This window comes from Sinohyriopsis cumingii, chromosome 11, assembly GCF_028554795.1.
Source record: "Sinohyriopsis cumingii isolate HCF-2022 chromosome 11, ASM2855479v2, whole genome shotgun sequence".
Taxonomy (NCBI): domain Eukaryota; kingdom Metazoa; phylum Mollusca; class Bivalvia; order Unionida; family Unionidae; genus Sinohyriopsis; species Sinohyriopsis cumingii.
In genome coordinates, this window is record NC_142971.1 from 95,134,475 (window position 1) to 95,147,113 (window position 12,639).

A 12,639-nucleotide genomic window follows, 5' to 3' on the forward strand; every position below is an offset into this window, starting at 1 on the left:
ACTTTATGTCTCAAGGGTTTGAACACCTTAGATACATACACAAGGGAAATATGTATGATCTTAGACTAAACTTTTTGTCTCAAGGGTTTGAACACCTTAGATAAATACACTGACACAGGGGAAATATGTATGATCTTAGACCAAACTTTATGTCTCAAGGGTTTGAACACCTTAGATAAATACACTGACACAGGGGAAATATGTATTATGTTAGACTAAACTTTATGTCTCAAGGGTTTGAACACCTTAGATACATACACAAGGGAAATATGTATGATGTTAGACTAAACTTTATGTGTCAAGGGTTTGAACACCTTAGATACCTGACACAGGGGAAATATGTATGATCTTAGACTAAACCTTTTGTCTCAAGGGTTTGAACACCTTAGATATACACTGACACAGGGGAAATATGTATGCTCTTAGACTAAACTTTATGTCTCAAGGGTTCTGATTATCACTTCACTCAAGACATATATATTCTGTTCTTTTTCATTAGAGCATTGTAATGCTTTTAAATCAGGATAGCCTGTTTAAATTTTACATGGACCCTTCTGTCTCTGAGACCTACATAGTTCATATTAAAATTCAAGACAATTCTAAATTGCATCAATGGGTGAGCATCCCACATTAAAAGTGCCCTTCTTTACTGGAACAGCCCTCAGATGAACAGTGCAGACACAATAATGTTTGTGTTAGAATTACCTTCACCTCTGACCTTTAGACCACAAAATCTGTATGACTTTTTATAACCTAAGTGCAAATCACCCCCAGTTTGATCAAGAAGCTTATCATAAAACAAAAGTTATTCAGCTTAGTCAACTTTTTCTTAGGTCACAGTGACCTTGACTTTAGACATTTTGATTCAAAGGATCAATAGACCCCTTCTATGCAAGCTCTTCAAAAATTTGGTCAAGATCTGAAGTTATTATGAAAAAATCATTATACTCAGAATCAGTTGGCATCTTTCTTTTCCACTGTTTAAGTCATCTGCAAATTTTGATGAATTTACATGGTCAGAAACTGAAATTTTTGTGAAGAAAACATTTTCTTCTTAAAGTCACAAATGCAAGCCAACAGCATAGTTTGGACAACTCAAGTTACTGTACAGAAATAAAACAGAATTGGTAACGATTAAACAATGGACAGACAGCATCGTAACATAATATGCTCTACCTTGTGGCGGGTGTATAAAAATTTAGCTCATGGCATGACATGACTTTGTGGCTGTCCTAATTAATAGTGGCAAAAAGTATTTTCAATAAAGATACACCAGAGTCAAGAAAAAAGGGGAATCTGAGCAAAGACCTAAATAATTAGTCAGACAATTTAGTGTTTAAATAAGGTGGGGTGGTGATACATTGTAATTCACCTGTATTACAATTTCAGTTAGTTGGCTATGATGTCACCTTGGCACATGCAACTGGACACAACCATCTCATAATTAACTTGAGGGATACCAAAGTAAAGTGTAGAGAGCAAGTACTCTCACTGTCCAAATGTCACTGTAAAACAATTTGTATTTAACCTAAAACACGGTTTTCCTATACATTTCTATTAGATACAGTGACAATTCAAGACAGTCATCAGAACACAGCATATATTTACTAATTAAGTGTAGAGTGAACTCATTAGTGTAAACAAAACTGTTTTCAAACCACAAAGTTAGGATGATCTGGATGGATTTTGGTGATAGACCTGTGTCAATAAAGACTTGCAAATTCCATGGATACCTTCAGTTTAAGATGTGTTGTACTTCAGAATTCCACAACAACTCAAGCTTAGTTTTGGTATCCACTGCCAATCAACCTTACCATTGGCTGACACAACAATGTTCTGCCTACCAAGGCAATTTCAGAGGTAGTGAAAGCAACACTGTAACTTCTTGGCTAGCCCACACGTTTCTCAGTCATGGTGACCTCAGTTGGATAAAGTACTGATGTAGTCAGTGAACATTTGGAATTTTAGATAACTATGCATGTCAAATGAATTTTCTTAAGAAATTGTGGCACTCTGATATCAATCCCCATAATAAACATGACTAACATAAATATTTGACTTAGATATGAAAACGTAAATTGCAGAGAGAGAGGGGTGTTATAACAAGACCCATTTTAACCCACATTAGAATGTATCATTATTTAGTAGCCAGATGTCACAAACATTTGATCATTGCAAAGGTACTTGAAAATGATGGTGCAAATTAATGCAGTTGTTCATGGAAGTTCTATGATTCTAAAGTATATGTTTTGGAAATGAGATACTTAAATTATGCAAATCATGGTGCCCATATTAAAGGAATTGAAAGCCTAGTTTAAACAAACATTAAAACCAGTAAAAATCATTAATGCATGGTATTGGAAGGTAAAGATGTTACTGTTGTTGATATTACTCTTTTGCAAAATTTAGTTTATTCTTAAAACATTTTATCTTTTTATTTCTTTCATCACTAGATTTACATCTCAGAATTGTGAGAAATGTTTTCTACCTGATTTACACAAACAAAATGCTTTATTCAGCATACTGTACTGGTGTAATTAACTGGACTTGCATACTGTACAAGTGTAAATAACTGAACTTAAAAATTTTAATCTGGCTTAATTGATAATTTTTGGCAAGAATGAAATTGTTGGAACACATAATTGATACAGCAAAATAACTTTTCTCATAGCCGAATGTGCTTCTTAGAATAAATGTAACTGTTTATTTTCAGTTTAAAATCCAACATCTATTTTGCTAAACACAGCTTGAAAAAATCAATCTTTTGGAAAACATACAGTAGAGACCTGTCACTATTTCTCCCCTCCTTGTGATACTATTTTTTGATTATGCATTTAGTAGAGATTAGTCTAATTCTAATTGTCAAATTAGTTTTGTAGATCATGTCATGTACTTAGTGTGGTAGCAATACAATACTTTATTTACTACTAAAAACTAAGCAGAAAAGGTCCAACATTTTATATGTTTACCTGGGCTTAAGATAAATCCACCAGCTTCCCTGCAACAAGTATCTCTTGCTGGAGACAACTTAACTGGGAGACATGCAGGCCAGTCTTGAAGTTACAATGTATCTCTCACTGGCTTTGAAATATCCATAGTGGGTGGAGCAGGTCAGTCATTAAGTTACAATGTGTCTTTCACTACCTTTGAAATGTTCATAGTGGGTGGAGCAGGTCAATCATTAAGTTACAATGGATCTTTCACTGGCTTTGAAATTTCCAAAGTGGTTGGAACAGAGTTTTGTAAGGCAGGCAGTAAACTTGATTAACAGGGTTTGCTAATTTGAAAGTTGTGGTCATCAGAAATTGATGCACAAAGTAAAGTCCTGCATTGATGGTATCATAATTGCAGTGTTTGAGGATTTATTGCCATGGGCATAAGACAGTTTTACATTGCTAGGCTCTGCAATGCAAAGAACACACTTGTAATATCAGATAAAAATTGGTTTTTGAAATTGAAGGCAGCTGGTTTCTTTGGTATTTTTTCTTTGAAACATCTAAGGTTGTATTGAATCCAGACTGTCAAACACATTCTTGGTGACATTTATGTGATTTTTTTCTTCTTCTGTTTTCAAAGTATTAGTTATATTTTGCAGAAGGTTACATCTATGCTGTTGGAGGATGTAACTCTCGCCGCCTGAACTCGGTTGAAAGATACGACCCAGTTGCAGATACTTGGACCACAGTAGCAAGTATGAACAAAGAAAGATGTCACCACAAGGCTGTTGGTGTCAATGGGAAACTTTATGCATTGGGAGGTAATTATGTTTCTTATATCATAAAGATTTTTTGATGGGTATTTAATGGAACATTAGTACATGAAAGTATTTAATGGAACATTAGTACATGAAAGACTATTTGGTGCTGGCTTGTTTTGCACCAGTAACGTTTGGTTGTATTGGAAAAAACTGTTGGAACTGGAATGAAAAATTTGACAAGGTCTGTTCCAAAGAAATGGTACAAGCCTTGAAAAATATTACTATTCCATATTTGGTTTGACCCAAGAAAATGCATCTTTTAGTCATGGAAGAGCCTTTCTGCCATTTATTGCCTTTCTTGTCAGTAAAACATAAACTTGACTAATTATCGACACAAATCTGTGCTCTTGACATGTTAACTTCTCTAACAAAATTTAATTATTATTGTGTTGAAATCCAGAACAAATCACTGCTGTTCTGTAATAGAATATCTTAATTAAAAGTGAGTTAAAAGTGATTGAAAAAATGCACATTACTAACAGAGGTAACATTACAGTCTAAACCTATTTACTAGACATATGCTTCTGCCAAAAAGATAGGTGATCTCACATTGCAGGTAATTTCGCTCTATTACAGATTATTTTGTGCATTGTGCTTCTTGTCTTTAAAGACAGGTGCTGTTTCCTAGCAGTGGTCATTCTTGGCTACATTTTTGTTTTAGGGCAGTCATACTCATCCCAGCTTGGAGGAGCTCGAAAAGTTCTGAACATGATGGAGGTTTATGAGCCCAAATACAACACCTGGACCTGTATCAGGGAAATGTCCCAACGCAGGTGCTTGTTTGGAGGTACAGCATTCTGATAAGAAGAACCCTGCATTTATGTGGAAAAGCAACATATTTCTTCTTCCCACTAAACGTGTACAGGATTTTGTGTTGTTGATACATCCATAGAAAGTATCTGTTTGAAAATGTGATTCCATTCTACCATATTTAATACAAACAGAGGAACCTGAGAATCTTTGCTCCTTGTCATAAAGCTAGTATGCTACAAATGGCCATTTGTACCCAGATTTCTCATATCACTGCCCTGGAAATCAGCTGTTTTCATTAAAGTTTATGGGATAACAAAAGGCATTTTACATCTAGAATTAATTTTTCAAGTAGCAGCAGCGAGGGTGAACAGACCTTTTGCTGAAATGTCATTTTGAAAACTAAAACCTCATACAAAAAAAATATAAGCGTAATAATGCTGAACCAAAGCCTCTAACTTTACTGAGAGTTTCTCTAATTGGGTTAGTGGGGTTTTTTTGTTACTTTATTCTGTCATTAGTGTTTTTTCTAAATTTGTGTGTTTTCGTTTACTGCGGGACATTTCATTGAGGTCGCACCCTCTCTGCTGCTATATTTAAACCAGTAATGGCACTGAGTGTGGAATCTTACACAGCTAGATTTGCTAGAGAAAGATTAGAAGCAATCAAAACGTTTTTACCTGTTTGTGATGCTTTTAGACAAAAACTTCAAGAACATAAAGAAGCACAAGTTGAATTTGCAGAAGGTACAGAAAAGTTATTTAAACCTATTACGAAGGTCACTGAAAGAACTGCAGAAGCTACTGAGGCTCTTATTCCAGCAGTAAAACAAACTGCCGAGCAAAGTGAAAAGATAGCGAGAAGAACTAAACAAACGAAAAAGATTTTGAGAGATCTTCCAGCTGGAATAGCTGCTGCTCAACCTCCCCCCCAACATGGAGGAAGAAAAACTTGACGATATTGACAAAGTTCATACTGAAATAGCCGATGTAAAAAAAGACCTTGCACCTAAACCTCAAGTAAGGAAAGAAAATGTTGAATTAAAAAATTTAAAGGTGTTATTGAAGAACTTAAAGAAAAAATTACAGAGAAAAGAAAAAATTACAAAGAGTTTTCTCATGTTGCATTTGATAGTTGTTCTCAAAGGTCTGAAATTTTAAAACCTAAGTATGCTATCATAAATACTGATAGTTATTTTAAATGGTTATATCATGTGTATTATAACAAACCCCAGCAGTGTTTCCCTTTACCCTCACTTGTGCTTCAGAGACCCCCAGATTTTTTATTTCACCCCCAGTTTTGATATCAAAAGTTTTTTTAATACTCAATCTGACCCCCATTTTTGACACCAAGGGGAATTTTGACCCCCAGTCTTGCAACTCTAGGGGATACACTGCCCAGGCTAGAAGTGATGATGAAGTATATAATAAATACATTGACAACATAAATAAATTTTATTTTGAGTCACAACTTCAACAACAACCACAATCTCCCCAGCAAGAACCTTCCTATAAGCTTCCTCCACCACAGCAACAAATAGAATGACAAAAACAACCACAATCTCCTCCATGAATTCCTCGATCACAAAAACAAAAACTACAACCTACTCAACAACAATTACCAAAACTAATTAATGTTTGGAATAAATTTATGTCTAAAGGTATTAGCCTTATCACAAATTTGCCACGTGAAAAGGTAGTAGATATTGCTGCATGAGGATGTCATCAAATAAAAAAATATGTAAAATCTGAACATCTTCATTGGAATAATGATGATGATTGGATTAAGGATGTATATTTCATACATAGTATTAAAACTGCAGAAGATGATCTGTATTGTCATGCCTTATACAAATCTTGGCATCATCTGTATGGCCATTATGTCATGCCTTATACAAATCTTGGCATCATCTGTATGGCCTTTATGTTATGCCTTATACAAATCTTGGCGTCATATGTATGGCCTTTATGTCATGCCTAGTACAAATTTTGGCATCATCTGTATGGCCTTTGTCATTCCTTATACAAATCTTGGCATCATCTGTATGGCCTTTATGTCATGCCATATACAAATCTTGGCATCATCTGTATGGCCTATATGCCATCATGCCTCAAGTCAGCTTTGGTCAAATTCTTTGAAGTGGTCTTTGAGAAGTTTTTTAAGATTTCCTAGTTTTAGTGATGGCAGCTTTCTATTAAATTTAGTTTTTTGAGTAGTTGTTCAAAGGTATTCTATTTTGGAGGATGATGGGCATTATTTGTACAAAATTGCTACAAATTGAGGTCATCATGTTTCTATCAAATTTATCCGATTCAGTTTAGCAATGTTTGAGAATTTCTTTAAAAATGACCTTGTTTTAGTAATGGCAATCATATTTGATGGTAAAGCAGCTTTAATTTGTAAAATGTATATAAAAAGACTTTAAGCAGAAGCAGTTTAAAGATTGTTTCCTGTTCTTTGGTAATGGCAGTCATATTTGGTGGCAGATTGACATCAATTGTATAAAATTTGATGGACAGTGATGGAAGAGAGAGAGGATGCTTTTATCAAATTTGGTTCAATTCAACTTCGTCATTTTAGAGAAGATAATGAAAATTATCAAACTGCAGATAACATACAATGAATGCACGGCCATACCATAAACTCACTTGGTCTTATATCCAGGTAAGGTAAACACCAGTTCTGAAATAAAAACACTAACATTTTAAAATATGTAAATGTGAATTTAATTTGCAAAAGTAAATTTATTGTTTTTGAGAAGTTATTTTGACCATGAATTGCCAATATGCACTTTAAAATACAATATATTCATAAAACTAATTTATACATGAAATTTCTTTTGTAATATAAAAATTAAAATCTTGTAAAAATAATGAAGTTAACCTTTGTGAATTGAGTAAGGGTGACCTTTTAACTAAGGTAATATGTTACTTCATTATGCTAAGAGTATTCAATTGACAACAGCCTGGCCTTATTGCTCTAGTTCCCAAATCTTTTGTTGTGTTGAGTTTCAGTGCAGGAAATAGAGGTCAGAAGTGTTCATCTGTAAGCAGACAATACTAAATTTAGGTTTCTATGAGCCATATTTGATTCAGTATTTTTAACATTCTCATGCTGTTGTCACCTCATATGGCCATGGCCCATGTCCTCTTGGATGAAAAGTGGTGAAATAAGATGGCTGGCCTTGATGAGGAACAAATGATAAACTTTTGTAATAAGCTCAAGATCATTGTTTTTCTGCAATAATTTCATTTATATGGTAACATTTGTGTAGTAAACAAGAATCTGATGAATCTGATGAATAAAACTGGTTACCACTCACAAAGTAAAACTAAATGCCAAGTTTGGTGCTACTAAAGCAGCATTCAACACTAGTGATGAGGTGCCATTTTTGCAGTGTCACTCTTCTCTGACTGGTTCAATATATAATGCTAGAACCATTTTCAAATTTTATAAATCAGCAGATTTCATCAACTAAGCTTTTGATTTTAGGTAGCTTTAGTTTTCTTTTCTTAGCCTCTTCACATTACACCATAATAATTAGCCCTATGGCTAGGCAAGGGTCATATTATTCTATAGATTGGTTAGAGTGTCAATGCAGGTCATTGCAGCAATCAGATGAACTTTTGTCACTCCCTATGATTATTCTTTTTACAATGCTATTGCTTTGCTTTTCAACATTAAGTGCATGTCCAACATTTATTATTTTAGCATCTTTCAAAGCCACAATTGTGTTCAATTTTAGTGAGACCCCCTCCATATTATATGACCATGACCATTAATAACAGCAGGTAAAACATATTGTTGAAGCAAAATGCAGCAATTTATGAATGGAGAATCAGGGGTTTCAAATTGATATCTTACATGATGGGTGGGGGGCCAGAGTGGCCAAATGGTCTAAAGCGCTCTCTGTTATGGATCACTGCCATCCCACCTCTGTTTGCATGGGTTCGACTCTCAGATTCGCTAATGTGGATAAGTGAGAAAGTTTGCCAGTAGCTTCTCGTGGGTCGGTGGTTCTCTCCGGCGGTTTTCCCAGCGTTCTTCTTCCACCATTAATACTTGCTGCCATGTATAGCCTATTGTGTGCTGGAAAATGGTGTCAAACCCTACAACAACAACAACATGATGGGCTGGGGGTGGGTGGGCAGTTGTTCTTATTATGATGCATGGAGTTGGTATAGAAAATCTTCATCTAAAGTACATCAGAAACTGACTGGAAACAGAAAATAGTCCCCAGTTGTTACAAATTTCTGCAAGCTCAGGATTACATGACTGTTTATATGTCACTGATGTGCAGAAAACAATTTATAACAATTATTATTAAATGCAGGATGTGGTGGTGTCTGATATTGAGATGAACTTTATTGTATAATATTCAAGACAGCAGTTCATGCAATGAAATCTCAGAATTTAATGAACAAGGGTTCTGTGGCCTGGATTATCTCAATTGCAACCCATGCTATGGTGCACCCTACTGAGTGTTACAAAGAGATTCAACTTTGAAGAGTGATTATTGTTGCATGAGAACTGATCAACCATCTATTTTAATTTATTGGAGATATTTTGTCAACTTTTTCATGGACAATATTATTCTAGCAAACTAGGGTTAGTTGCTTGTACAACATTATAGTCTAAAATTTCATGCCCATATAGAGTACACCAAACAAATTACATTCTTATTCACCTGCAGCACAATGTACAATTACTGTCAAAACTTCAAAATGTCCAACAATTGGTACATTATATAAAATTAATATTTCAAGAAGTTATAACATAACAACATATTTAAGAAAATATCAGTAACTTAACATACATATTCAAGAAATCTCAACATAATGCATATTTAAACCCATTCCATAAACCGTTTCATAAACTAAAATTAAGTCCCTGCCATACTACCTACTCTAACATGATTTGAAAACATCAATGCATTACTGATTGTCTCATAAACTGTTTTATACAAGTACCATCTATACATCAGTCAAGTTCAACTGCAAACAACATAGACCCTGATCTGATCTGTGGTGCTTGTTCTACTGATCAATTCTAATAAAATTAATATACAATGGCCAATCCAAGTCTGTACAGTCTGCAGTTTGGCTCGACTTATAAGTGCATATATAGGGCAGCAAACTAGTTGGATTTGATGAGGTATGTGTATAACAAGAATGTATATATGTATAAAATAGATGCTCAAAAAATTTCTGTGAATAATATTATGTACAGGTGACTTGTGATAAATGAAACTGTATACATGAGCTGTGAATAATATTATGTACATATGATTTGTGATTAATGGAACTGTATACTTGAGCTGTGAATAATATTATGTACAGCTGACTTGTGATAAATGGAACTGTATATATATGAGTTGTATTTAAGTGCTGCCAATCATTAAGATAAAAATGCAAAAAATAGTTGATTCTTTTATGTCTTTAAAAAGAAATTAAAAGCATAAATGTCAAACATATCATACAACAGATATTGTTAATGGTAAAAACTTTAGGAAGAGGTATTCTCTCATATAGAGAAACAGTTCATTTAAACATATGACCACAGTTTATGACTGAAACTGTTCAAATGAAAATTTTCATTTGATGCAAAATGTTTAGTCCTAATCTTTGTTACATTCTGAAAAATTGATAATAATCTGCTTAATTCATGACCTTGGTAAATGCACAATTATATGATGTGCATATTTGTGCCCATAACATAAAATAAGCAACATTTGCCTTTTCTAAGAGCCATCATGGGTTAGTGGTCATCATGCTGGCTTCATTGCCAAATGGGTGCAGGTTTGAATCCTACCATTAGGTCAGCTACCATGGTGCATACCTGGCCAAGGCACTTATTACAAATGCCTCAAGACTAAATAACATACTAGTTTTGCTGTGTTGTAAAACCCAAACCATGAAATAAGCAATAGTTTTTAAGCAACCTATTTTATAAATGGGATGGTGTAAATAAATTATCACTGTATTTGAAGAAAACAAAATTGTGGAAGAGATAAATGTTACTTACAGTAACCAAAACAAGTCAAAGACATTAATGTAAACAACATGAGACAACAGGTGTCCCTTAAGCTGAACTGACTTTTTCTTATTTGCCAATAAGAATCTGACATCATTGTATTTCTTCAATGATGTCGCAGCTGTCCAGAGTTTCATTGCCATTAAGAGCAGCAGTGTCGATGTTATCATTAAGTGTAGTTTTATCACTGTCTTCCTCATCGCTTTGTGTAAGGTCAATGACACTGTGACCTTGACGTCCATTATCTGACCCCAGTATATATTTGGTTGGGTATGACATGTGGGGAGAACGAATATCAGATGTCTGATATCCTGACATGCCAGGGGCATCTGGGTCAAAGTTTACAGAATTACCGGCATTCCTAATTTGAATTTGAATTTTTTTGGTTATCTTTTCTATGAAGTTATTTACATTGTGCTCTTTTTTCTTACGCACAGTCTCATATCCAATGTCAACGCCATTATAACAGTTAAAAGTTTCCTGCAATCTGCCAATTTCATCTTCTTCACCACTAAGAATAACACAGTCCTCTGAATCATTTGATATGGAACTTGGTGGCTGAGTGCTGTCAGTGTCGTCATCAAACATATCTTCAATTAATGTTTCTTTCCAAGTTTTTGCTGGAACATGTTTGTTTTTCACAGGATGTGTGGTGGTATCATTCCATAGTAATTTCTCCTCTTCACTATCTGATATCTCTTCATCAGCAGAGTTATCATCACCAAAATCATAATTATCATCATCATCTGATATTTCTATGACATCTTTGTTTTTCTGACTAATGACACTAGAGCTATTTTCTAAATGAACCTTAGACTTTCCCTCAACTTTTCCTTTTGCAAACTTTGTCCCTCTTTCTTCATCTAACTCCACATCTTCAAAAAAGTCAAAACTTCTTTGCCTATTAAATTTAGAGCTTTTATTATATGTCTCATTGGTTTTATTGCTTGATTTGCCTCCCACATCATCCTCAACCCTTTTTCTCTCTTTCTTCAAAATGTTAAAACCATATTTCAAATTAATCTCTGACTTAGAATTCTCACCAGGGACAGCTTTTGCATCACCATGTTGTGATTCATTGTCAGTCATTACTATCTGTGTCTTCGCCTCATGTAGACTGGTTTTATTATTTTGTCCCCAAGTTGTTTCTGTGTTATTATCCTTTCTCGAAACATGGATGCTGTTATTCCTATTTGAATGTTGAACATGGTTGCTATCATTTTTTCCATCTTCTACAACTTGTATTTCTAGATCAGAGGCAGAATCTGCTTTTTCACTGATATTATTAAGTGTATCCTCACCAGTTTTATTGAAGCAGCTATCTTCCATTGTACTGTTTGTTTCCAAACTGTTGTTTTTCTTTCCAATAAATTCAGAAGTTTCCCTTGTGCCTAAACAAGAATTTTCTTTTGTATTCACTTCATGATCTGACTCCTGACTTTCTCCATTCATAGTATCATTTTCTTCAACAAAACTGGTGCTCTCATAATTCTCATCCACCTGCTCATCATCATCCAGAACCATGACACAGAAGGACTGTGTACCAGTCTGCAGTTCCTGAGAGCTCTTAGCCTTGATCTCTTCCAGGAAACTACCTGGCTGTAGCTCAAACTGTTGTACTGCTTGGTCAATATCAAGCTGGGAACTGGAATATAAAAGTGATTTGTACCAGTTAAATATTCAAAGACCTGATTAACATGGCAAGTTTAGCTAGTAAATCCCCATGTTTTTCACAGCATATTTTAAACCCCCTTCCAACATATCCCTTGTCAGGGTCATAATGTAAAATCTATCACACATATGATGCACCTTCCAGCTGTGCTGTCAAGGCTGCACATATTAAGATTGGTTTGAAAATATTAGAAAATGTGATTTAACTTTAACTTCTCTACATTTGAACCCTATCCCCACCCAGGGACCCCAGGAACATGAACCAATAATACCCCTCTTGCAGACTATCACCACAGGGCAACATAACTACAAAGTTATTTTTCTGAATTATCACCCAGCAGTTTAGGAAGAGAAGCAGTATTGTTGTTGTTGTAGGGTTTAATGTCATTTTTCAGCACATGATAGGCTTATACATGGCAGCAAGTGCA

General features: G+C 34.6%; 2 protein-coding genes across 8 annotated transcripts in view; one reads left to right on the forward strand and one right to left on the reverse strand.

Annotated features, from left to right (window-relative positions):
* Positions 1–6,336, forward strand: part of LOC149789042 (kelch-like protein 23) — a 47,919-nt gene extending 41,583 nt beyond the window's left edge. For 6 of the 7 annotated variants that reach the window (XM_089975221.1, XM_089975219.1, XM_089975218.1 and 3 more), the window contains 2 exons: positions 3,596–3,757; positions 4,419–6,336. In XM_089975221.1, coding sequence (XP_089831347.1) covers positions 3,596–3,757; positions 4,419–4,558 — 302 coding nt within the window. In that variant the 3' untranslated portion in view covers positions 4,559–6,336. The remainder of the gene's footprint in view (positions 1–3,595; positions 3,758–4,418) is intronic. The other variant, XM_089975223.1, reaches the window with a different exon arrangement.
* Positions 6,337–7,217: 881 nt separating this feature from the next.
* LOC149789043 (uncharacterized) overlaps positions 7,218–12,639 on the reverse strand; it is a 55,535-nt gene continuing 50,113 nt past the window's right edge. Inside the window, exon 12 of the mRNA XM_089975217.1 lies at positions 7,218–12,185. Within this exon, the coding sequence (XP_089831343.1) occupies positions 10,634–12,185 (1,552 nt within the window). The 3' untranslated portion in view covers positions 7,218–10,633. The remainder of the gene's footprint in view (positions 12,186–12,639) is intronic.